Source organism: Leucopleurus acutus, assembly GCF_964270905.1.
Source record: "Leucopleurus acutus genome assembly, chromosome: 9".
Lineage (NCBI taxonomy): Eukaryota > Metazoa > Chordata > Mammalia > Artiodactyla > Delphinidae > Leucopleurus > Leucopleurus acutus.
Window position 1 is genome coordinate 66622470 of NC_139144.1, and position 27744 is coordinate 66650213.

At 38.4% G+C, this 27744-nt stretch overlaps 1 protein-coding gene across 4 annotated transcripts in view; it reads right to left on the reverse strand.

Moving 5' to 3' along the window:
- DPY19L1 (dpy-19 like C-mannosyltransferase 1) overlaps window positions 1-27744 on the reverse strand; it is a 161085-nt gene that overhangs the window by 119252 nt on the left and 14089 nt on the right. For all 4 annotated transcript variants that reach the window (XR_014326456.1, XR_014326457.1, XR_014326458.1 and 1 more), the window contains exons 2-7: window positions 26848-26872; window positions 26121-26208; window positions 23071-23208; window positions 19941-20061; window positions 19168-19261; window positions 4520-4577 (exon numbers count right to left, since the gene is read on the reverse strand). Coding sequence is in view for 1 of the 4 variants with exons in the window: in XM_082846637.1 (XP_082702763.1) it covers window positions 4520-4577; window positions 19168-19261; window positions 19941-20061; window positions 23071-23208; window positions 26121-26208; window positions 26848-26872 (524 nt within the window). In the remaining 3 variants the exon portion in view is untranslated. The remainder of the gene's footprint in view (window positions 1-4519; window positions 4578-19167; window positions 19262-19940; window positions 20062-23070; window positions 23209-26120; window positions 26209-26847; window positions 26873-27744) is intronic.

Genomic DNA, 27744 nt, shown 5'->3' on the forward strand with positions numbered 1-27744 from the left:
AAAAAAAAAACCCATGGAACAAAGATGTTCAGTGAAACTTAAGCAGGATACGTACAAAAAAGACCAAATTTAAGTTCATCACCATCAAACCAATAAAAATCAAATATAAAAACAAAGCTTTAAGGACTTCCCTGGTGGCGCATTGGTTAGGAATATGCCTGCCAATGCAGGGGACATGGGTTCGATCCCTAGTCAGGGAAAATCCCACATGCCGTGAAGCAACTCAGCCTGTGAGCCACAACTACTGAGCCCGCGCTGTAGAGCCCGTGAGCCACAACTACTGAAGCCCGTGCACCTGGAGCCCATGCTCCACAACAAGAGAAGCCACCGCAATAAGAAGCCCGTGCACCACAACGAAGAGTAGCCCCCTGCTCACGGCAACTAGAGAAAGAAAGCCTGCATGCAGCAACAAAGACCCAACACAGCCAAAAATATAATTAATTAAATTTTAAAACAACGACAAAAAAAAAAAAGAAAAAAAACAAAGCTTCAAACCACCACAGAAGATACACATTACATTCAGGACAACAATAATAAGAGTGACAGATAACTTATGAAACAATGGAAGCCAGAACACAAAACAATGACACTTCAAGTGCTTAAAGATAAAGCTTTCAATACAGAATTCTTATCCAGCAAAAATATACTTTAAAAAAATGAAGACAAAATAAGGATGTTTTTAGAAAGGCAAAAGCTAAGAGAACTTATGGGCAGCAGATCTTCACCACAATGCTAAATAAAGTTCTTAGACTAAAGAGAAATGATACCAGATGAAAACCCAGATCTGCAGGAAGAAATGAAGAACACCACTGAAACCCAAACTAAAACATCCAGTTATTAAAGATGACTAAGAGTTAACTAGGCACAGATTAGGAGATACAGGGGGAGGGAAGTATACAGGGCTAGGAAACAGCATGTGCAAAGGCCCTGAGGAAGGAAAAGGAACAGTCCTTTCTGGGAACTAGAGGAAGGAAGGACAGCAGGACTGAGGCAAAAAGAAAATGCCCTGGAGTAGTGAGACGCAGAAAGGGCCAGGTCACGAAAGATACAGCAGGCTAGTTTTCTACTACATTAGAAGCTAGTTTTCAAATCTACATCAACAGATTCATTTCCAGCTAAGACTAGCACACTCGCTGTTTTTGGACTTTTGGAGTTACTGTAAGTTTCACAAATAGGCACACCACTCAATAGCCTGAATAACACATCTTGCACTTACACTATAGTCCAAATTAATGTAAAAAATATTTAAATCATGTCCCTCTTCTGCAGGTAACCCTCCATGGCCTTTCCACGTGCTCCAAATGAACTTTACAATGACTGACAAGACTACAGAATTGGCTCCTTCCACACACCACCTCCTGTCTTTCACTGTTGGCCTTATCCCTTCCACTCTCTGCTCTTCCACAATGGCCTCCTTGCTTCTCCCCAAATAAACCAGTATTTCCCCACCTTAAGCAGAAGATTGTCCCACCTTCACATGATTATCCACAAGGACAGGGGTCTTTGTTTTACTAACTGACACATCCCCAGCATCTACAAGTCCTGACATACAGTAGGACCTCAGTATATGTTGTTTTAATTGAGTTGAATAAACAGAAGACTCAGAATAAATATCCTGGCCAAAACCTTACCATCATTAGAAAGGAAAGCAAGGGAGGGAGGGAGGAAGGAAAAGAAATTAACAGTCAAAAATTGCAGAAAAAGGGCTTCCCTGGTGGTGCAGTGGTTGAGAATCCGCCTGCCGATGCAGGGGACACAGGTTCGTGCCCCGGTCCGGGAAGATCCCACATGCCGCAGAGCGGCTAGGCGCGTGAGCCATGGCCGCTGAGCCTGTGCGTCCGGAGCCTGTGCTCCGCAACGGGAGAGGCCACAACAGTGAGAGGCCCACGTACCGCAAAAAAAAAAAAAAAAATTGCAGAAAAATATTGCATTTAGTTATTTTTTTAATGTACCCATCTAAATGCTTTAAAAGCTAAGCAAAATTGTTAGCTTTCATCTTAGCAATAATTCTCAATAGGGACAGAATCAACATTTAATTAAAAAGCTTGATAAGTGAAAACATCTGCATAATTTTTATTATGAAATATATAACCTCAATATTATTGATAATTACTATGAGCAATTAATAGCTCCTTTACTGTGTTTTCACACTTTTTAGATTTGAAGGTTTTAAATTTCTGTTTTAAATAATTTGATTAATCATTTACACTACATAATTTGCAGTTCTTTTATTAAAGCAAACATTTTCCCTTGTAAAATCATCTGAGAAAAAAATATTTTAAAAAGTACATCTTACACTATCTTAGACTCAAGTACAGAGCAAACTAAATAATGGAAATAGAAAAAAGCAGGTAACAATTCACAACTATTTTTTGGCACATAAACCACTCACTCACATGATTTAAATAACTCTTCTAAGAAAGAAGGGTACCAATTAGAAACTGGCTAGAAATTCCCGTGAAGCAAACACTGACTCTCCGGAAAAGTTCACTAAATGCATTAATAGGTACTATCAGAGTAGATGCTTCCCCCCTTATAAAAACTATGTACTTTAGGCAACATTTTTAAAAATCAGAAGAAAACAAGGGTCTGAAAATCGTACAATCTGAAAACCAAAATAAATATAAAATTATAATAAAATAGATTTTAGTTACTTGAGTTCTCAAGATTATTTTACCCAAAACTGCAGTTTATGTTCTAAATTTTAATGTCATTACTCAAAATGGTTACTTTTCTACTCTAAAGCTATAGTTACTGATATAAATACAATTATCTACTTGACTAATTCAGTAAAACCACAACTCTAATTCTAATCTCATTTAGTTTACCTTTTCCTAAGTGGAATGTGTTCCCTAAGCATGTTTCAGTGTACCAAGTAGCTAAAAAGTATCAAAAAAAAAAAACTCTCAACCTGAAAAATGAACTGAATTGTCTGAATTTCATTGTTAAAAACTGAAAAGACTTTGTCAAGAATGATGTTCATGCTACATGAGTATCAAAATTATTAGAAAAATGTAAGATCAGGAATTAATAACCTCTAATTTACACTGAGAATATTTCTGCTTAAAGACAGTAGTATTTAAAACTGTGCCTTGGCTTCAAAATTTACAACAGTCCCCTTCCTCTCAACATCTCATTGTGAACCCTCAATGTTCCTTTCTTCCATTGTTAAGCAGTTATTTCCTATTTCTTAGGTCATTCTCACAGATCTGTGCTTCCAAAAGGTTTATGGTCCAACGACAGCACTGAGCAGAATCCACAGTCAAAAAGAGCCAAATAATTCTTTTTTTCTTTGCTCAAAATTCAGATCAAATCAAGTAACTGATGTCATATTGCAATCATTTGTCAAATGCTCTAATCCATAAAGCTTTAAGTTTCTGTGATTCTAAATGCTAAGCATGTGTTAGTTCAATTTCCATCAGTAATCCACTGAATAATATAAAATTCAACCTTAAATCTACAGTTAAGTTTTTGCATGACTACTCTTAGAGCTTTGTAACATGTGCATATTCAAATGCTGTAGATACTTAGTGTAGAAACACATAAAAGGAATGAGTTACTTCACACAAAGCAACCTGACCTTTCTTTTCTTTCCCTTCATACAAAACTTACCATGAAAGAAAACTGGACAGAGATCTATTACTAGAAATTCATTTACAACTATAATTAATTTCCTGGAAGGATTTCACTGGCATCTTGAATTTATATTAAAATTTAATCTAAAATAAGTTACTAATGATAATATAAACAATTACACAAACTAAATTATTTAGCAGTAACTGTGTGTCAAACATTGTTCTAGGCACATTACGCATATGAATTCATTTAATCTCCCCAATAATCCCATGAAATGGATAACATCATTATGCCCGTTTACAAAGAGGAAACTAAGGTGAGATTAAATGGCTTGCCTAGGTCACTCAGTCACTAAATGGCAGAGCCAGGATTTGAACACAGGTAACCTGGATCCAGAGTCTATGCTTTTTACAATGCTGTTCTCTTTGGAAAGCCCTTGGATACCTGAAAATTTATAGATACAATAAAATATTCTGCAAAGGATACTCAAAAGTATATCAAAGTTGAATTGAAATGCATTAAACTAGAAACATACACTATAGCTCCTACATCGAAAAGTTACCCCGACACAGGAAGTTAATGGATACATGGCTAGCTTATTTGCGTCATAGTTAGAACACAGTGTTAAATTATATATAGAATTAACACAGACCCACTATTTCTTCAGGTCACTAAGAGATGTATCACATAAAAGATATAATGGTCATGAAAAGTTAACTAAAGATAAGTGCTAGTGTTTAAAAAAATGAATCAAAATAAGATCAAACATTTAAAGAATGCTACTATAGATTACATTTAAAGAAATTAAGGAAGAAATTTATATTTCTATTAGTAAAATCTCCTAAAGTTTTAAAAAATACTTGACTGACTACCTAAAGAAGAAACTCATATTTCTAGAAGTAAAATTCCCTAAAGATTTTGAAAACATTTGTTGACTACCTACCTCTCCATGATTGAAAAAGAAGCACAACACTGTAACCAGGCCTCCTAATCGACTGCCGCTGGAAAAGAGAATAAGAAAATGTAACTTGAATAACAGAAAGCAGGTCAATCTTAATAAAACCTTGAAATAACAGAGCATGATAATCTGCCAGTACTACAAGAAGTTTTAGCCACACTTGAACTCTACTATACTTATTTACAAAACAGCTTATTTCCTCTAAGGTATCATTAGCCAAAACAAGTTTTATTTAAAAAAAAATCATTTTCCATCTTCAAAATGTACAGAAAAACACAAACTGACAAGAAATAAAAAATTCTTAATAGTCATGTTACTGTGCGTCATGCAACCTGACCTGTCTTTCTCTTCTTTTTTTTTTTAATCCTTTAGTACACATATTAATTTGTGTCCCTCAGCATTTCTCAAAGTATTTTTCTGGGCATATAATATATATTCAGAAGAGGGGATGGGAGCAAGTACAGAAAAGTGCTTAATGGTCATAAAGCTGGAAATCACCACACTGTCTCCTGCTCTTGGAAATTCACAAAGCATGTTAGCACATTAAAGATTTAATTAATTCAGTATTTCCCAAACGCAAGCTACTTTTATACATGCTTGGGAAACCTAGTTTACAGATAAAGTTTTATCGTTCATTTGTTTTCCAAAAATTGGGAAATACAACACAAATATCAGAATATGAAAATCTGGCGTATAACTCTAGCTAAGAAACCACAGTGGTATAGTTTGGCAGTCCTAACAGTTAAACCTTCATTTGATCAGGTAAGAGTGAAAACATCCCCATTCTCCTCATCCCCTGGCCAGAAGCATTTGGGCAGGTGAAAGTAAGGCTGTTTTTAGGTTTGTTCCATCGTTTCTTTCATCTCTACTATTGAGGTCTTTTTACTCTCTTTAGCTCATGCTGCTTTCTTGTTATTTTACCCAAATATCCTTCTTTCTTTCTTTCTATCCATCCAGCAAATACGTATATAACACAGAGAAGTAACAAAGAATCAGACATAGGTATTCTAGGCCATTATATTTATTCTTCAGGATGTATGAATGAGGAAACACAGAAGAGATACATGAGATGGCAGGGATAATCCATGTAGCAAGAACATACACCTTCTGCATCACCCCCAGAAGGAGAAAGGAAGGGCTGGGATCCCCAGCACATGGGGCCAGTCAGCCAAGAGGAAGGTGAAGTTTGCATGTTTAGTGGCAAGGAGTTTACAGAGTTGCCATTTTCCCTAGAGTCAGGGCACAGAGTCACTTGCTGCTCAAGAGAACAGGTAGCAGGGCTAAAGGCTTGAGGAAAGGGGGGAAGGGGATGTCTGAAATACCACTTGCATTTAAGGAGAGAGGTAAGGAGGGAAAACAGAAGGACTGTAGAGCCATCTTTTTTTTTTTTTTTTTTTTTTTTTTTTTTTGCGGTACGCGGGCCTCTCACTGTTGTGGTCTCTCCCGTTGTGGAGCACAGGCTCTGGACGCGCAGGCTCAGCGGCCATGGCTCACGGGCCCAGCCACTCCCCAGCATGTGGGATCTTCCCGGACCAGGGCACGAACCCGTGTCCCCTGCATCGGCAGGCGGACTCTCAACCACTGCGCCACCAGGGAAGCCCCAAGGCATTCTTTTCATTTTAATAGATGTCAAATATTGCACAGTACAAACACACTGCAATTTTTTCAGCCCTTTTCCTGTTATTGGTCATACGAATGTTTTTCAATTCCTTGCTATAGTTTTTAAAATGTTAAAATAACATCGCTGTACATGTAAAAAAAAATGGTGCCTTTATTTCTATTGAATAGACGTGTGAGACTGCCAAGTCAAAGAACGTGAACTTTCCAGAGAAGCCATTCCAGTCCACACCCTCACCAATGTATGAGGGGTCCATATCTCTATAACACAGCACCCAATATGCCCAGATCCTTTTACATTTTGCCCATAGGAAGGGTGAAAATGTTTTTCTCACTGTTATTTTGATTTGTTCTTCCTGCCTATTTGTACAAGGCATCATTTTACTTTTTAAAAATTTTTTTTATTAATTTTTATTGGAGTATAGCTGCTTTACAACAAAGCATCATTTTAGTGGGCTGTTTTGTTCTGTTTTCTTCATTTACTCTTCTGTGAATTGTATATTCACATTCTTGTCTGTTTTCCTATTGGATTCTCTGCTTCCCTATTTAAAGATTAGGGATACAAATTTTTTTACTGTCATGTGTGACAAAATCTTCTGATATAATTTACAGTGTATTCTGTCAGAAAAAAATTTTAATTTTATGTAGTTAATTTCATAGTAAAATGTCAATATTTTAATTTATTTCTTCTGCATTTCCTGTCTTGTCTGTGAAGGTCTTCCTTACCTCAAAATTATATAGTGTTCTAATATACTATAGGTTATGGCGCAGCATCTTCCATGATTATGTAGACACCTTTGCTTAACTAATAAAGCAGGGAGGCAGACTTTCTGGTATATTCAGGCCCTGCATAGCCAGGAGGAGAGAATAAACTTTGCTTATCTACGAGGAATGTTCTAAGTTACAATCACTAGTAAATGATATGACTTGCAATAAATCCAAAGTAGTGTTCCCAGCATTTACCTTCCTACCCTCCGATCCTTAATGACTATCACATAGGTCATTTTATTTTGCTAAACAGAAAAGATGTAGTAATCAGAATACTTAAAATTGATTTTTTTTTCCATTACAGTTGATATTTCAGCATTCCCTAGTGGTTAAAAAAAAAGTTTCTTCTGCAATATTACCAACTACCACCTGTGAGAAAATATGAAAGTTCCTACTGTGCAAATTTGAAAGGATTCTGAGCTTGGCAAACATTTACCACATTTACTCATACATCCCATTAATCTTTTGAGCCTTGATTTCCTTAGATATAAAATAAGGGGGTGAGAATGTAAAAGATCTTAAAAATACTTTTCAGTTCTAACGTTTAATAATTTTATAATTCTCTTCTTTCCCAAACTTTTCAGTGAAGCAGATTCAAACCAATCATCACATTTTGGTAGGCTGTGTTAATCTCAGAGGTTTCTACCTCTATTTACCAAAGAATGATGAAACACACAAAGTTCAAAGAGAAAATGAAAGTAGTAACTCAAAATGATATTAAATTACCCTTGGAGTGAGTTTTCTTGCTGTATAAATGCTTAAGAAAGAGCATATGAGAGAATATTTTGGAAAGAAATCAATTAAGAGGATTTCCAGTCTCAAGTTTGAGATGTAATCCTCAGCACCTGCTAGCCCACCAGGCCTGGCTGAGAGCTGAGCATCTTCCCTTAAACTTAGAGGCAGGGATACTTTGGAGCATTAAGGAAAGAGAAAGTAAAGGTAAGAAAAAGAATGAGAATCAGGAAGGCTGAGAAAAGTTCTCAGCTTGGTCCTGCCAGTCTGTTATAAGCAAATCATTAATGCCTTTAAATTAACTCTTTGTCTACCAGGGCCAAGAAAAATAATATTTTATTTACTAGATTGTGAACTTTCGATACATCACTGCAGCTGCTAGAGTGCCTAATACTGAGCCTCTCCTAGGGCAGAGATTCAAAAGGTATCTGAAGAGTAAGTGAAAACATAAAAACTATTCAATCAGAAGACTGTTGGCATTCATTTTGGGGGAATCTTGTGGTCAAACATACAACATCTCACGTCATTGCTACTGGGACCTCCATTCCACGGTGAAAAACTTCCTTCCCCATCAGCCTCAGCCTCTACCCAGATGCTTCCTTCTCCTGCCTTGAAACCTCACCTTGCTGTGAGAGTCACTCTGTCATGCTCCTGTATTGGCTCTAGACCTGGAGGTGAGGCCAGCAGCCACCTCTATTGTCACTTCCAGACACTGCTCCTGAGCCCTTCATTAAACCCTGCTCATCTCAGCTCATTTCTTCACTTGCCCTCCTCAGGGCTGTTATCTCCCAACACTCCAGCTCATTCCCCACTATTCACAGCTTTCTCCTTCCTCACAGGCACACCTAGCTTCTTAACCCTCTGTTGAGCACCACTGGAGAAAATTACACCAACGTGCAAACCTGTGCCGTCCTAAAATTATTTTAAAAAGAACAACTCAATCACAAAGCCTCATGAACTCTGCCTCCCAAATATCATGGAGTCTGTCCGCTTCTCTCCATCCAACCCCCACTATACTAGCTCAGGCCACCATCCCCTTCCACATGGACAATGGCAGCACCTTCCTGCACAGTTTCACTACATCCAGGCTCACTCCTCCTACAGTGTATTCTCTACATCATGCCATCATTAAAAATAAATTAATACGATCACACTAACACTATCCACTCAGTCCTTCATTGGCATCCCATTTTTCTCAGGAGGAAATTCAAACCCCTAAACACGTCTAAAATGCCATGTGGGATCTGGTCCTGCATACACTTCCAGACCCCTTTCACTATTCTTCCTTCTTCCCCAAAACCTGTGCTCCTGTTGCACTGTCCTTGTCACAGTCCCAGTGTACAAATAGCCTTGTGGGGGACTGGACTGATGGCAGAGCTGAGGCAGTCCTAGGGAGAGAGAATACCATGGTATCCTAGTAAGAGAGATGCTGGGATGTCCCAGAGAGACAGAGAATGCCAGGGTGTCCCAGGGAGGCAGAATGATAGGGTACAAATAAAGAAGTGCAAGGATGCCAGAGATATTCTGAAGGAAGAAACCAATGGGATTTTGTGACTACTTGGATTTCAGAGGTAACTAAAGGGGATAGTCATGGATATCTTCTCAGGGTTAGACTTGGACAACAAACAGTGTGGTCAAGTGTCATTTGCTGAGGGACTTCCCTGGTGGTGCAGTGGTTAAGAATCCGCCTGCCAATGCAGGGGACACGAGTTCAATCCATGGTCCGGGAAGATCCCACATGCCGCGGAGCAACTAAGCCCGTGTGACACAAATACTGAGTCTGCGCTCTAGAGCCCCCAAGCCACAACTACTGAGCCCACACGCCACAACTACTGAAGCCTGTGCGCCTAGAGCCCGTGCTCCACCACAAGAGAAGCCACCGCAATGAGAAGTCCACGCACTGCAACCAAGAGTAGCTCCAGCCTGTGCAACTAGAGAAAGCCAGCGCACAGCAACAAAGACCCGATGCAGCCAAAAATTTTAAATTTAAAAAAAAATGTCATTTGCTGAGATAATGACATAAAAGGGGGCAGATTTTGTAGAAAAGACACCAATATTTTCAACCAATAACTTTCATCAATTTAAGCATACTGAAGAGAAATACACATCTTTTAAATATTCATATACAACTGTTAGACCAAATGATTAAAGATGTGCTAGCAGGCCAAGTTAATAGAACATTCAAAAAACCAAAAAAAAAAACATGGAGCTGGAAAAGTTTGAGCTGGTTCAATTCACAGCCTACTTAAGACACGTTTTTAACCAAAAATCCAGCCTGCATAAACAGTAAATGCTTGATTTATTAATGAAGAACAAAAAAATGTCAAATAAAACAATGCAAGTGAAATTAGCATACAGAATAAGAAATTCAACTTTTCCTTAAAACAGGTGGAGGGCAGGGAAGGAGTAAGAAATTGATGTAAAAACTTAGTCTATTCTGCCACAGAGCCTAAAAAAAAACACTGAGTCACTTCATAGGTGACTTGGGTTGGATCACGAGAAGACAGTGTTGGAAAACTGGTTATATTAATTATGACTATTCACTTCAGGTTAGAAAGGGGGTTATTAAGCAAAATTAAAAGGGGGTTTTGACATACAGACTAATCTTCCAGTCCCTCAAGGCTTCTGGAACCTATCTATAAATAAAGTAGTTCTAAAAAAAATTCTGGTATCAAAGAAGCCACTATGAACCTCCAATGGCCAAAGATAATAGAGAAAAACAGAAAACCAGAATTGGATTTTCTTTGTACTCTGTGAGTGGTTGGTTCCTCATGTGGAAGGCATTTTCTGATGAGTAGCTATGTCTACAAAAGAGTGGCCAGGCTTTTCTCACAAAAGCTGAGAAGCAGTAAAGAACTTAGCAGAAACAGGTAGAGAAAGGTAAATATTCAAAGGAGAAGGAGAGTCAGGGACAGATCCGAGTGGTCACATAGGTACTGAGCAGCAAACATTAAATGTAGAGACCTTCATAAAGAAAATCATTTAAAAGTTCTCCTCAAAAAGCTCCCTTAATGCAATAAAGGGAACGGAAAAGAGAGACGGGGAATACTGCTTCCTGCCTTTGTGAGTGGACTTGAGCCCTCACACATAAGTGTCCACAAGAGGTGGGGGTGGGCAATTGTCACTGGTACCTGGTGTCACTTCTGCACTGAAGTGATTAAGAATCCAATGTGCCTCCACTCTCCGTATAGAGGCTTCTGAGGCTGGTAAATGAAGAAGCTACAAGATGATCCCGACCTGTTCATTCTATAATAAAAGCCACTAGTCAGTAAGTCCCATCCACCTTACACCCTTCCAACCAGCTTTTACAAGCTACCTCGTTCTTAAAAATAAATGTCAAGCTAAGGATCACCAGGCTGTGAGGAAGCTTTCAGCATGAAAAACAGAAACAAATACAAATTGAAGGGGGACCTGCAGTCAAGAGACAATGCAAGAAGCAGAAGAAAACTTCAAGCTCAAAACTCTTTAGGAGGGCTTCCCTGGTGGCGCAGTGGTTGGCGGTCCGCCTGCCGATGCAGGGGATACGGGTTCGTGCCCCGGTCTGGGAGGATCCCACATGCCGCGGAGCGGCTGGGCCCGTGAGCCATGGCCGCTGAGCCTGCGCGTCCGGAGCCTGTGCTCCGCAACGGGAGAGGCCACAGCAGTGAGAGGCCCGCGTACCGCAAAAAAAAAAAAAAAAAAAAAAACCTCTTTAGGAGAGTTGGAAACCTCATAGAAAGTACAATAAAGTATAACAGATAAAATAAGGGAGGGAAAAAACTAGAAATTAGATTTCAATCCAAGAGTTCCATATCCAAACAATAGGATTTTGAGAAAAACAGAGACAATGGAGAAGAGAAAGTCATCCAAGGAATAATACTAGAAAATTTTCCCCAGAACAGAAGAATACACATGTCCAAATGAACAGAACCCACAGGATATCCAATGAAAAGGATGAAACAAAATCTACCACATCATGACCTTTATTTAAGACATGAAAAAGAAGAACCCAAAAGCTGCCAGAGGGGAAAAAAGCCACGTACAAAAGGAATTGATGGCAAAACAGAACTAAATTTTGAAAAGCCAAATTGAATCTTAGAAGACAGTGGAACAAAGTCTGAGGAAAATAAAATACTAAAATCAGTCAAATCAAGTGAAAAAGTAAAATATAAAGTTCCAACATGCAAGCCTAGAGAGTGATCAGCCTAGTGTGGAACCAGAAGACAGGACTCTAAGAGGGAGGCCCCAGGGACTGGGGCGGGGAGAACTGAAATGGTGAATTTTATACATTTGGCAACATATAAATTAAGCATTTTACAGTTTAGTTGTGGTTTAGAATTAATCAGTATACAGAAACCAAAGGAAAACAAAATAATAGGCAATTATTAACTACAGGAAAGAAACTGTTACCATGTAAACAATTAATTACCCTACGTGACTCAGCAGTGAGCAATATTTACATGGTTATAAGAACCTAAGTATGGGCTACTGGTTTCCATGGTAGAATTGCTGAGATTTCAAAGATGTGAAAGTGGTTTCTCTGGACAAAGGAATGGATGGGTTATGGAGACAGACGGGGTAAGAAACTGCTGCTGCATTTTATCACAAAAAGCCAATAAGCCAAGGTCATGTACGTACACACAAAATAATGACAATTAACTTTAAAAACACACTAATAAGTCTCTTACCCAGCTGTAGAATATAATAAAAAAAAGTAGTTCAATAAACTTATTTGGGGACCTGTTGATATTTGTCAGACAAAGAGCTATGAGTAAAACAATCATAAAAATCTTCCAGACAACATTAAAACAGATGTTCTTATTCATCACTAAAGGAAATAAAATAGTATATTTTATTAATTTTGGCTTCAAAAACCATTAGAACAGAAACTTCAAAAAACAAACTGAAACATCACAAATCGTCAGACCATCCCAAACTATGGGGCACACTTCTATAGGGAGGAGGATGAATTGGGGAGAGATGTGCAATCAAAGAAATACACATTCAGGGAAACTGAAATGCCACACACAGCCTGCTACCTTTCATTTCAATTTGTAATGTGTCAACAAAATTATTCTAAGTAAAATTAATGGATCACAAAATCACATATATGAGTACTAAAAACAGAGCAAAATAGGATCCTAAAAAATAGTAATATTAAAAAGAGTAAACTTACACGTGTCAAACTAAAAAAACAATGTCCACAGTTTTTCAAAACTAAACAATACACCATATTTAAGAATATATACATAGGTGGTAAAGTTATAAAGAAAGCAAGGAAAAACTTAGACCAAAAGTTAGGATGCCATTTCCTCTGAGGCCTGGGAGAAGGGAAGAAAATGCATTAAGGAGGAATTTTAAGTGAATGAAAGCTTCCAATAATGGTATTTCTTAATTTGAGTGATGGGCACACAGGTGTTCACTTTACTATTGTTCAAAAATATATGTAAATATTTTATACAATTCCACAGGGAGGACACATTTCACACATAAAAAAGTTTCCTAAGAGAGGACAGTGGGTACTACAGTAGGTAATGTACTCAAACCACAGAGATGCACGAAACATAAAGTAAGGAATTTCATATAGTTGTTTCTTTTAAGACCCTAAAAGTAAAGTTCAGTAAAAGTATTTTCGATGGAGGACAACAAACAAGTGTGCAAGTAGGCAGCAGGGCCTGGAGAGTTACCAGACCGTATAAGTGGACTCAGAGTCATCAACTCTACTCAACGCTCAATGATTTCTAAAGAAGATCTGCTCAGATGATCCAGAACAGAGAGCTACATGCTGAAAGAGCCTAAAAATCAAAAAGGGGTATTCTCTGGGCACCCTGCAGCAGAGCAGTGACTGGAAAAGGGCTCAAACATTCTATTACAAGATCTAAAAATCATACTCAAACTTAGGTGCTTTAATGATGCTCCTCTATTTCTCGCCTTAAGAATTGTGGGAGGGACTTCCCTGGTGGTACAGTGGTTAAGAATCCACCTGCCAATGCAGGGGACATGAGTTCGAGCCCTGGTCCAGGAAGATCCCACAGGCCACAGAGCAACTAAGCCCATGAGCCACAACTACTGAGCCCACGTGCCACAACTACTGAAGCCCACATGCCTAGAGCCCGTGCTCCACAACAAGAGAAGCCACCGCAATGAGAAGCCTGCACACCACAACAAAGAGTAGCCCCCACTCACCACAACTAGAGAAAGCCCGCTTGCAGCAATGAAGACCCAACGCAGCCATTAATTAATTAATTTTTAAAAAAGAATTGTGGGGAAGGAATTTTTGTCCATCCTTCAGCTACAGTTTTTATGAGAGGTGTAGAAATTCTAAAGATGGTGGCAGCCATAATCAGTGAGAAACTAAAGAGAAAATTAAGCACAAAAAGACAGGAACAGAGTCCCTATAGGCTGTTCACAGCACTTCTCCGTGAAAACCTTGAGTGGTTTTATGCATTATTTTACCATCCTTAGATTAAAACCAAACAAAAGAATGGCTTGGCTGGCTGCCAGGTAATCACTGTAAAAGGGGCAGGTGGTACAGGTGGATGGGACCACACCCTCACCACTGCTGAGACCAGACTGCAGTAGAGAAAGGAACAGGAGTTTTAAAGATTAGATTGGGGGTGACAAGGATACCCAATGGGTAGTCCAATTAAAAAATCTTGCTTCAATTTTGTCCTTTGAGAGGGAAAGGTAAGAGAGGCACATATTCCTTGGCAGAAGGGAAGGAACCAAGAAAGACAGACTGAAGGATGGTGACAAATAAAGAATAACAAATAAAGAATAACTACGTGGGCTTCCCTGGTGGCGCAGAGGTTGAGACTCCGCCTGCCGATGCAGGGGACACAGGTTCGTGCCCCGGTCTGGAAAGATCCCACATGCCGCGGACTGGCTGGGCCCGTGAGCCATGGCTGCTGAGCCTGCGTGTCCGGAGCCTGTGCTCCGCAATGGGAGAGGCCACAACAGTGAGAGGGTCACATACCGAGAAAAAAAAAAAAAAAAAAAAAAAAGAATAACTACGTGGTAGCAAGTAGGGATGAACTCTGTAACAGCAGCAGGGGGATGAGCCTTGAAACAAAAACGCATCTTCAAATGGACACCCCTCTTTCAGGACTAATTCTGCCCTAAATTAATTTGCCACTAATAGAAATATTCACCCTCAAAAAACAAAGTTTGTTTTGACTTCCTTTGAATTTCAAAGCAAGGCAAAAGGACGAAACCAACTAACTGGGGAAATAAACATACTTCTGGGACACACACATGCCCAGACAGACACCTCTATCAGAAGTAACAGAGACAGGAAACACGTGGAGTAGGAGGAGGGAAGGAGAGAGAGTTGATGTGGAGAGGACAGGCCTCCTTGGTGAAAAGGGCTTTCAAATTCCCACTTTCAGTTTTCATGAGGCCCAAATACTTTGCTTCCTGTCCCTAATACCACAAGACCTCTGTATCCCAGTACCACACTCCTTCTTTTATTTGAGCTAGTCAGAGTATTTCTGGTGTGCTATTTCCAAAAAGAACTAAAAAATCCTGTTTAGAAACTCTGTTATTATTTGTACACATCTTTTATATCAATGAAATTTATAATAAATTTTAGGTATATGTGTATTTTTTCCCGAGAGTTGGCTATTAAACATTTACCAGCACACCACTGCTTCAGGGTAAATATTAATAGCTATACATACCATCCAATCTACTCTTACTTAACAATGCACAGTGGACTAGTGAAGAAGCATCCCACACTCCAGAATAATATTAAAATCAAACTGAATGACAAAGAACGAAAGGATTAATATTACTTGCATGATATCTGCCCTTCAGGTCCAACAAGAAAAGCTTGCATTTATCAATAAGAGATTCCACTCCTCAGGAATATATTGAATTCCCCTCAAAAGAAGCAATGGGGACTTTCGTAACAGCCTACTAACTACTCTCCTATGTTCCCTCCCCCTGGCAGAACAGAGACTTGCACACGCAGGGTCTTGAGAAACTGGCCTCCAGAAACTGTCAGTCTGTGGCTGAGAAATACCAGGGTATCTTATGAAATAAATAACTGTAACTATGTCTTCACAACACAGCTTTTAGAAAACAATCAACAATAGGTGTTTTAAAGAAATACCAAAATCCTGAGAATTCCAGACAAGAAGGTACATCAGAAATAGGTTGTGTTTGCAAAAACATCTTACTTCATCTCCTTAAGTCAGAGGTTGGCAGCCCAGCCCCATTTCACCATTTGGCTATGTTTTCTATTTTCCCTTCTACTTCCATTTCCGATGAAATAAACTGGCTTATTTGACTTCAGAAAACCCGTGTGTGTGTGTGTGTGTGTGTGTGTGTGTGTGTGTGTGTGTGTGTGTATTTAGTTTAAAAACAAATATACTTCTGGATTTTAAAATGTCATACTCAATCTGCCTATAAATTTCTAATCTGCTAAACAAATATCAACTCTTATTTCTCATTAGAAACACAATTTATAAAAAAGATTCTAAACTCAATTGAAGATATCCTCCTCTTTATTCTTAACCTACACGTTAAGAAGCCTGCAGCTTTATCCCACTTTATAAAATTAGAAGGGTGACAAACCTAACAATCAAGGAAGAAAACATTAAGAACTACCTCTAATTGGACACCTCTAAAAATACTCATGTCAAGAACACTTAAAAATGCAATGAAAAAAACTGATAGAAAAAGTGACAGAAGACTTGATTCAACATATTATAGACAAAGGTCACTACTAGAGTATAATTTACACACCTGGGCCCCCAGGGTGCAGTGCAACAGTCAAGAGAATACAAGTGGCTCCACAATGCACAAGAACTGGGTGTCATTTGGGGATGGGTGGATGATCCTAGAGTTTCGGATGTGTTTGGACAGGACTAAAGACATTATTTAGGGAAAAGAAAATGTGTGACACTAGTGGGGTCTCTATATCCAAGCACAGCTCCAGAGCGTAAACCACCAGGTACAAGAGTCGGACAACATCAAAGGAGCCAGCTGGGGCACAAAGCAGTAAAGTGGGTGAAGCTGAAACAGGATGCAGCCCTCAGAGCTGGGAGAAGAACCAGAGACAGCTAGTTGGCAAGACCCAAATCCTCTTAAGGTAAAGTCAATCCCTCCTGCTACCCTAAGCAGTGAATGGTCTATGGATGTTTTTTTTTTATCCTAAAACTACAATAAGAAATTAGACTTTACACCACAACTCAGCACATGTACATCTACACACATATAGACAATAAGCAACAAACAGAAGTTTCTCTAAATAACACCTATTTTATAATGGTATACTTTATTTTTTACATTTGTGTTCTTTTTCATGTAAAAAAGTTGCTGGGCCCAACTGACTAAATTGATTTTAAAATCCCCTAGGTAAAGCCCTGCAATTTGACAGACTCTGTGCTGAAGTAGTCACTGGCTGACTTTGGGGGCAGGTGGGTGTCAAGGGTCACATGAGATCATAGCTCAGCTTGAATCCTGTCCCTCTATTGGTCAAATTTCTGATTTCCTTCACTTGCTTTGGAAGTGGTTTCAAACCAACCTGGCATTAAGGTCATTCATCAACCAGCCCAACTCATTTCTCCAATCTTAATCTTCCACAACGCCTCCTCAATCATCTGCGTTCCAGTAAAACTGATCTGCTTGTAACCCCTCCATATCCCAGATTTTCCACCTTTGCTCGTCCCTGGGATTCTTTTCTCCTCCACCTATCCAAAATGCTCTGACCCTCCAAGGCGGAGCTAAATCGACTGCTCCACACAGAACAAATTTCTCCTGCCCCCAGAACTGTAAGCACTTCATCCTTGCTGTCTATCTTCTACTGACACACGCCTACCACCACTGCCATCTCTCACCTCACCCCACCACCATGCTCTCAGAACCCAAACACGCAGTCTCAAAAAGAGACCACTTGGTACGCACTTTATGTGCTGACTGAACAAATGAACATGTAGGGAGCACACTGCTGTCTGCGGACTAAAAAAATCTCAGGCCAGGGTCCAAACCACCAAGAATCCCTCAACCAAAACTAGAACCTCATATTCTCTGTGGCAGATATTGTGCCTTCAGCCTCTGAAACAGTTGTTATAGCAAGCATTATACGAAAATGATACTGAATGTTTACTTTAATAAATGTTTAGAAATTCTTTCAATTGCAAAACAGCATAACTACAGATTAGCAATTTAGTAATAATGCCATGTTCCATGTTTTAACTTCTCTTACTTAAAATCTAATTTCCCAAATGTAATAAAGCTATCCATAAGACAGCTGGGTAGTACTTAGCAAAATGAATAGATCCCCTCAAACTCATCTAACTTTGGCTTCTCATGAGACAAGGCACACTGGCCTTGCTTTCCTTCAAGTCAGCCCCCTCTCCTGATGACCAGATACTTTGGTTAAGTTATTTCTGAGTGTCTTGTTTCAAAAACAAAATTTTTCACATCATCTTTTTTTTTTTTTTTTTTTGCGTTACGAGGGCCTCTCACTGTTGTGGCCTCTCCCGTTTTGGAGCACAGGCTCCGGACGCGCAGGCTCAGCGGCCATGGCTCACGGGCCCAGCCGCTCCGCGGCATGTGGGATCTTCCCGGACCAGGGCACGAACCCGTGTCCCCTGCATCGGCAGGCGGACTCTCAACCACTGCGCCACCAGGGAAGCCCTCACATCATCTTTTAATCATGAGTTTTCATTTTGGTCTCCCCCAATTACATAATTAAAAGAACTTTCTTTGATGCTAACATTTCTGACTTTGCTCTAAGTATCTTAAATCTCTATGCAAATATATTTTAAGTTGATCTTCTAATAGCTTCCTCATTTGACAAATATTTATCAAGCAACTGCTATACACTCAAACACTGAGCTAGGATGCAATAGACTCTTTGAGGCGCACTAAACTAAGAATGCCACACTTCCAAAGCAAAGAAGGTAACAGGATAATAGCAGATTCACACTCATTAACCCAAATTGAAAATCACATACATACGCTATACTTCTGTACTGCAAAGGATCAGTAAGAAGTAAAAAAGAAAATTCTAAAGATACTCTGAAGGTAAAATAGTTCAAGCAAGTAATGTAAGGAATGGTCAAAATAAAGAAGAAACAGAAATACAAAACTCAGAAAATTTGTCTATCTTTTAGTTTTAGAAATGTTGCTCAACTATGAAGTAAATGAGGTCAGATATTCAATATCTGTATAGAATATATTTCTATTTAACATCAGCAAAATAGTCATTAACACCATTTGATAATGAGTGGTTCTTTCCTTTATATTTTATGTGAACAGTATATACTGCTTATGCACAAATGCCTATGAATATTTAATATTTATCGAATATCCCCATCCTGCTCTACTTAAACCTTTAAAATTATTTTAAATGTGGCTAGCTAAGCCAATGGTAAAATCATTCAAATGGGAAATAATTTTGTATCTACAAATAGATATATTAGAAATGACATTGTTATAAAACTAACTATAAGTCAATCATTATCCCACTATTCTTACTATTCTAGTATATAATATTATAAATACATATGAAAAATGAATAGTCTTACCTTAAATATGTGCCATATATGAAGAATAATGCCATCATTAGTCCATTTAAAATAAAAATTACAGCAACATAAAAGCAAGCAGGATCTCCCAATCCTTTAAAAATAAAGAAAAAAATATGCTCTAACTATAAATTATGTGTCTGGCAATTTATATTAAAATGTGCTTATTTTGAAAATGGTTGCCATATATATTAAATGGTTGCCTTGGTTCCCATATGAACACATGACACTAGTGTGGAACATAGATGAGAGCAGAGTAGTAACTACTGTGGTTTCAAAACAGGGCTGAAAATTCATGGACACTCCTCCTATAGAGGTATGGGGTCTATGCCCCTGCTTCTGAGTCTGGCTGGGCTTGTGACTGCTTCAATAGATCATGGCAGAAGCCATATAGAAGACGCCATGCAGTATCAACTTAGAGCCCTGAGCTACCACATGAAAAGCCTAACTATCCTGAGGTACTATGCTACACAAAAGCCCAAGTTACATGAAAAGGGCACATGTAGGTGTCACAGCTGAGTCTCAGTTGGGCCCAGCCTTGCAGGTACAAGTACCATGCAGGTACTTACATTCTGGCTCTAAGTGAAGTAGCCCCAGGTTAATTCCAGTCTTCCTAGCCATTTGAGTCTAGCAGAGTCCTCTGACATAGTGGAAACCAACCAACCATCCTATACCCTGCCCAAATTCCCTACTTTCAGAAGCTGTACACCACTAAGTTTGCAGGAAATTTATTATGCTGCAACAGACAACTGGACAATATCATAGAAACTTGCCTTCACAGCTTTCAATAGGGCTGAGTCCTTCTCCTCTGGTAACTGTCCAACATATCTTGGTTTGAATACCAATCAAGTCCATTATTTTGATATAAATCCTGTACCAGCTGGCTAAGACTACCTAAGTTTTTTTAAAAAAGAGAGACACCATAAGAAAAAAATATTATCCTCAACAGTTTCCTTACTAGAATATTTTTGAGATATTTTGATAATTATCAAACTTTCCCTTCCTGTACCATCCACTTGGGTCCCTTTAAATCTAGTAAAAGGACCTTCACAATCCCCTGTGTAGATTCTTCACTGGTCAGTCTTCACCAGTGCATGGCCTCTCATGGGTAAGAATAAAATATAACAAGAAATATGCAAATCTGTAATTTTCAAAAGCTATAAAACTCGACTAAGGGACATAAAGGAAGAGTTGAACAAATAGAAAGATACTCTGTCTTCCTGAATAGATCTAATTTTTCAAGATGTGAATTCTTCCTCAAATTAATTCATAAACGTAACACAATGCTAAGCAAAATCCCAAGTGTCTACTGAGATGCATTATATGGAAAAATGACAAAAAGGAGATAACTGAAGAAAATGTCCTAACAGATAACAAAATTTGTTACTTACATAATTAAATAGTGTGATGCTGGCACAAGAATAGCCAGACAGATCAAAGGAACCATGGTGGAGGCAGTGAAGTGCCACCCAGATCCCCCTTCAAGGCTGAGGCACTCATTCCCCTAGCAGCTGGGAGGGTTGGTGGCCGACAGTTCCCAGCTGAGTCCCTCTCTGGGAGCTACCCTCTGCTGAAGAGAGTAAATTCACTGAAGATCATACCCCCTCCCAAGGGCAACTGCATCCAATGTCTAACTACTCAACAGGGGGAGGTATAAAGGCCAGGGGCCCTTGCCTCAGGTAGGACAACTCTGCGGGGTCATCCCAGTTCCAGAGCTTCCCAGGGGATTGGCTGAGGCCTTTGCTGTGACTGCATCACAGCTCAGCTCTCCTCCTCCTCCTCCTACTTCCTTCATCCCCCTTCAGATGTTGCCCCCAAGGGCTTTCCCCTATACACTTCCTGTGTGCACATCTCCTCTTTTCCAGGACCTCAACCTAAGGTAACACTGAATACGAAGTCCAAAAGCAGATGCAAGCATGTATGTATAATAATTCTGGATATAATAAAGAAGCAGGGAGAAGACGGACCACTCATCCAAGTGTTAGGTTACACAGAAGACCACTTTGAAAACATATAACGTTAGATCCCTACCCCAACACTGAGCATCCAGACGAACTCCAGATAAATTAAAAATGTAAATCTCAAAAACATAATTATAACAATTAAGAATGAAGATTTTTTACATATGAATGACTAAAAACCATAAATCTAAAAGCTTCACAGGTATCTCTGAACAGAAAAAATACATTCTCATCATACTGTACAAAACTAAAAGGCAACAAAAAGCTGGAGAAAATATCTTATCATATAGCATAGTATTAACATCCTGCATATAATAAATGAGCGCTTATAAAATATCAATAAAAACATAGACAAAGGGCATGGATAAGCAATTATTTTTAAAAGTGAAAATGCATTTTAAGATACAGCATTGAATAAAATATACATACACACACATATATACAGCAATGAACAAAATACTTCATGTGATCTTAACTTTTTTCAGCCTATTAAATTAGCAAGGATGCAGGGAAACAAGCATTTTCAGAAAAATTGCTAGTGGGAATATAACCTATCTAGAAAGCATTTTGGCAACATGTACCAAAATCATTAAAGCATATATTCTGTTGAACTAAATAGTTCCACATCAACATATTCATAGTTTAAAAAAACATAAGAATGTATGTAAAGATTTTGCTTCAAGGATGCTTATTGCAGCTTTAGATCTTTTAAAAGTTGAAAACAACCAAAGTTTTCATAAAAGATGGACTAAATAAACAATGGTAGATTGTATATACAGCCATAAAACATGATGCTGAAGAAAAGATGACTTAGGAAGATGGTTTTAAATATTCTTAAAAGACAGGGCTTCCCTGGTGGCACAGTGGTTGAGAGTCCGCCTGCCGATGCAGGGGACACGGGTTCGTGCCCCGGTCCGGGAAGATCCCACATGCCGCGGAGCGGCTGGGCCCGTGGGCCATGGCCGCTGAGCCTGCGCGTCCGGAGCCTGTTCTCCGCAACGGGAGAGGCCACAACAGTGAGAGGCCCGTGTACCGCAAAAAATATATATATGTATATATATATATTCTTAAAAGACAAAAAGCACTTATAAAAAATGTTATGTGTTGTGTGATCCCATTGCTGTAAAAGTAAATGTGTACATGGTTATAGAAAGTACTCAATAAGTACTTTGGTGATTATTTATTGGTCTCTATCTCCTCTATCTCTATTGCCTTACTAATCAATCAGGCTAACTCAGTTGATCTGGAAGTTGGACTCCACTTACTCAATGCGAAATGACCAAAAGCCCTGCTTCCTGCTGGTACTGAGCCCGGGCTTGAGATCCCACAGAGACCATGGCCCTGGCATCAGGCAGCATGCCTTCTAGAAGCATCAGCACGCTAAGAAGGGGGAGCCCAGGGGACGTGCGCTTAACAGGAGAACCTCAAGGAGGAGTCACTGAGGAAGTTACATCTCAGGTTGGTCCTGGAGAATGCTTAGGGATGCATCAAATGAAGGAGGGATGGTGAAGGAGAGGCCAAAGGTTACTGATATCACTGCCTTCCTATCTCAGTTCCTTTCTTCCACTCCCACAGGGGAAAAGTGCATTCAATTAAATGAAGAATCCCAGATAAGGAAGAAACATTATTTGGCAAATGACATGTACAAGTAATGGCGCTCCTCTGCTATAATCCCTATAAACATACCAAATCTAGACAGTTTTCATACTTTGTAAACCATGCAATCATACTAATCATTCCCATAAAATCAGTTAAAGACCCCCAAAATTAATAATGATCTTTTTTCCATATTCCTTTCCAAGAAAAGATACACGTTTTCTTTAAAAAAAAAAAAGAAAATTTAATATACTGAACTACATCTTAGATTTAGAATCAGCATTTAATATAAGTAATACTTTAAAAAGTAAAAAAAAAAAAAATCACAATTGAAAAAGTATCTTACCTCAGGGTAAAGATTGAACCTTTTTAATGTATTAATAACAAGGGGATATTCAGTCAGCTTATCATTCATAATCATCCATACTCCATCCAAAAATGAGGGTGCTTCCACAATAGTCTTAAAGTAGGAATAATATAGTCCCTGAAATAAGCACATGTTATGATTAAAAGTACATAATCACTATGCCTCTTATTAGGTTAAAAAAAAACCTTAAATATACTGCTTTTGAAAAATAAAGCAATCAAGAAAGTAACAGCTACAATTAATTTCATAGGTTTCTGATCACTAATAAATGCTCAGGTTGCAAAAAACTTACATATCTTAGTATAACCTTGTCTTAATTGAAACAATTGATCTCAAAATAGCTTCAAAAATAGTTTCAACATTTAAAAAGTAATATAGGGCTTCCCTGGTGGCGCACTGGTTGAGAGTCCACCTGCCGATGCAGGGGACACGGGTTTGTGCCCCGGTCCGGGAAGATCCCACATGCCGCGGAGTGGCTGGGCCGGTGAGCCATGGCCGCTGAGCCTGCGCGTCCGGAGCCTGTGCTCCGCAATGGGAGAGGCCACAACAGTGAGAGGCCCGCGTACCGCAAAAAAATTTTTAAAAAAGAATAAAAAGTAATATAACTCAGACAGCACGCTTCCTTTAAGAAACCCCTATAACCCATACTAACTGAAGTGTTAGTAAAGGCTATCTTACGAACAGGATGAGTTTACTATGGAACCTAAGTTTACCATGAACCAACGCAATCACCCTCAGCCAAAATCGTTTCCCCCTAAATGCTTATTTGAATCCTCAAAATGGTGCTATCAGCCACCTTCCCTCCAGAGTTATATGTAAAAGTACAAATATATTAGGAAGGCTACACACCGATGTATTACATATAAGTTACATTCAGATGCCAGCTAGTTTTACAGACTATTTTCCTTCTTCTCAGCTCAGCATAAGGTAAGTACCCTGCAGGACCAGGGCTCTGAGGGTGGAAGAGAGGGACAGTGGTAGTACTCCCATTTTGAGGAAAATAATTTTTTACTTTGACATGCTAATTATGAAAGATATCAAGGTTGGAATACTACATGGGACAAAAAACAAGCAAGTACTAGAAGCCTTATGAGGGAGCAGAAGTGGCAGCATAGGGCAAAACAGATGAACCAATTCCATCTGCTATACAGTTTTGTCTAGAGCTCCCCTGGTAGCCAGTACCATTAGCTATCAAACTCTAAACTCACCTTAAGGTTTATAAATATCAAAGCGATTTGCCTACCCAGAAAAGGAAAAGAATGGTTCTTGATACCATGGTATTTAGCTCTCATATCACTGTTTTTTTAAATACTTTCTACTGTACTAGGTTGAATAATGTCCCCCAATACTTCATGTCCACTAAAACCTGTGAATGTGACCTATGTGGAATAGGCTCCTTGCAAATGTAATCAAAATAAAATGAGGTAATACTGGATTAGGTGGACTCCAAATGCAAAATAACTGATATCCTTATAACAGCAGGGAAATTTAAACACAGAGGCATAAGGGAAAACTGCATGAAGACAGAGGCAGAGATTGGAGTGACTGTACCTCCAATGCAAGCCAAGGATTGCCAGAACTATGAGAAGCTAGGAAGGAGTCTCAGAGAAAACATGGGACAGCCAGCACCTTGATTTCAGACTTCTAGCCTCCAGAACCGTGAGAGAATAAACTTCTGCTCTTTTAAGGCACCTAGTTTATTGTACTTTGTTATGAGAGCCCCAGGAAACTACAACCTACCTTGTAGGTTTGATTTTGGAACCATGTGAATATCTTATATAATTAAAATTTAAAAACAAAAAATTTTACATGCCTAAATAGCAAAAAAAAGAAAAAAAAAGAAGATTTAATTATTTATCTAGTTGGGAGAGGATTTCAAACAACTTTAAGACATATCAATAGTAATTTTACTGTACACCCCTAATGGAATATATCCTAAAGTCAAAAAGAGCTGCAAGAAAGTTTTAAATTATTTTCAGTAATCATTTTTAATAATATCTTTGATACTTTTATTCCTCAAGTATAAGTAATTTGAAACCAAGATTCTCAACAGAAAAGATACAAATTTAATATCAAAAAAGTAAAAACCACCTAAAACTAAATTTGAATTTAGAAATATAAATCAATAATTTATTTTCTCCTTTTAAAAAACTGTTTCCTAATTCTGTTTACTAAAAAGGCCTAGACACAATGGCCAATCTAATATAAAGTATTATCAGTGAGCACCTCTAGAACCAAAATTGTGGTCTCTAAATACCATGTGCTACTGAAAGGAATCAGGGCTCCTTGGAAAACTGGATGATTCCAGGTCTGGAGAGGAAATGTCTTGTAGTACCAGCAAGTAAGGAAGCTACAGAATACTAGAGAGGTCATGTCAAGGAGACAGAGAGAACTGCAAGGGCTCTCACCAGCTAAAGACAGGTAAGTTTAAAAAATATGTTAAAATCTATCAGGCCATAATGGTATTCCAAAAGGAGTACCAACAGAACTCCATTGGTCACCACTAGAAGATACTAGGGAACCAACTCATTTTTCTGAAAAGTTGTAATAAAAAGAAAGAATCAAGCATTTCCTGTCTTTCCTGTGAAGTGTACCTCAGAGAAACAAACCAAATAAGTATTGTGGGAAAGTTCTTCTCTACAGAGGAATTATGGTTATTAAATGCCCACTCCCCCAGGTAATTTAAACACTGGTTGATCTTTGATGACATTAAGTAATTGCTCTTCATTATTTTCAAGTATGACAATGATACTGTAGTTAACGAAAAAAAGTCCTTTCTTTTGAGACACATATGAAAAATATTTACAGATGAAACGATATCTGAGGTTTCCTTTAAAAAGAGATGGGTGTGTGAAGATGTAGATGACAGAAAAATGGGTATGTGTCCTCAGTTGTTGAAGCTGGGAGAATGGGTAGGGGGAGTTGTCTACTCTTCCTACTTTGGAACATCTTTGAAAACTTCCAGGATGAAAAGCTTAAAATGTTTAGATTACTAAACTACTATAATAAAATATTACATGAAAACTAACCATTTCAGTGCGAAAAGCCATCTCCCTTTCCAATGTTGAGAGGTGAGAAAAATGACGATCATTTTCAAAGAGGTGTGTGATATGGCTCCTGTAAAACAAAAGATTAACAAAGCAACAGTGTTGAAACTTATACTAAGTATAATTTTAAAAGAAACTCTAAAAGCAAAAAACAAAAAATCTATATATTTGCAACTCATTTTGTGATAAAACTCAAACACAATGGTATGCATATTTGTTTTTCCACTCAGTATATCTTACATTTCTACTAAACTTTCTCTCTATAAGAATTTTAAAAGCTAATTCAAATTAGATTTTAAAATTAGAATGAACCAGAATAATGACGTTTTAAGCCAAGTAAAATAAAATTATAGATTAAACTATAAATGTCATTGGGTTACCATTTCAGAAATGTCTGATTTATGAAATTCATATTTCTTTCTATCCAGAAAATTAAAAGAATGAATCTTCCTCTCAACATGAACACTATATTAATGTTAAGGGAAGGAGAGTCTCAAATATAACCTCTTTAATAATAGATCTTTTTTATTAAAAAAATTGCATTATTCTGGCTCTGATTTATGAATTAAACTACATTTTCAGACTAGTGTGCTGCATGTAATAATATACATTCATCCTTAAACTGAAATTATTCATATATATATGAGAAATAGTTTGGTAGGCTATAAACATCTGCATAAAATATACCATGGGAGAAAAACAATCTTACCAGTGCAACACTGCTGCAAAGGCAGCTGCAAGAAAAAAGAAACGTAAATTATTACTTTAGCATTAAAAAATGTTTTCACCCTACAGAAAAGCATTACAAAGATAAGCATGGTAAAGTTTGGGAACTGTAAATCTTGAACTCTTAGGGACTGGGCAAAGAATAGGGACTCTTCAAAAGAAGTCCCAGGGCTCTGCTTAAAATACCAATAGACTAAATTATAAAAGAATTAAGCATATATCTACAATTTTCATTCACACACTCATTCAACAAAATAAATGAGGAGCTATTATTTGCCAACAACTATACAAGAAACCCTCAGATGGAAAGTTCCACAAACTCAACTGCAAAGCGAATAGAACCAATGGTGAGAGGCAACAGAATAAAGAAATATGGTGACCTCAGGGAACAGGACTGGGGATGGACAAAAAGAGGGAACTATCACTTTCGATATGTGCTGCAATATCTTAATTTCTATAATACATTTTACTTTTTTTTTATTTTTTGCGGTACGCGGGGCTCTCACTGTTGTGGCCTCTCCCGTTGCGGACGCGCAGGCTCAGCGGCCATGGCTCACGGGCCTAGCCGCTCCGTGGCATGTGGGATCTTCCCGGCATGTGGGATCTTCCCGGACCGGGGCATGAATCCATGTCCCCTGCATCAGCAGGCGGACTCTCAACCACTGCGCCACCAGGGAAGCCCACATTTTACTATTTTTTAAACAAATTTAAAACAAAAGAAGAAGGAAGAAGGAGATGGAGGGGGGTAAGGAAAATAGAAAAGAGAGAGAAAACAAGCTAGTAATAAAACCAGTCTCATAGTTTGCTTTCTGTACAAGTACAAAGAACACATTAAAATGAATCCAGAAAATACCATTCAGTTTCCTTGTATCACAAGATT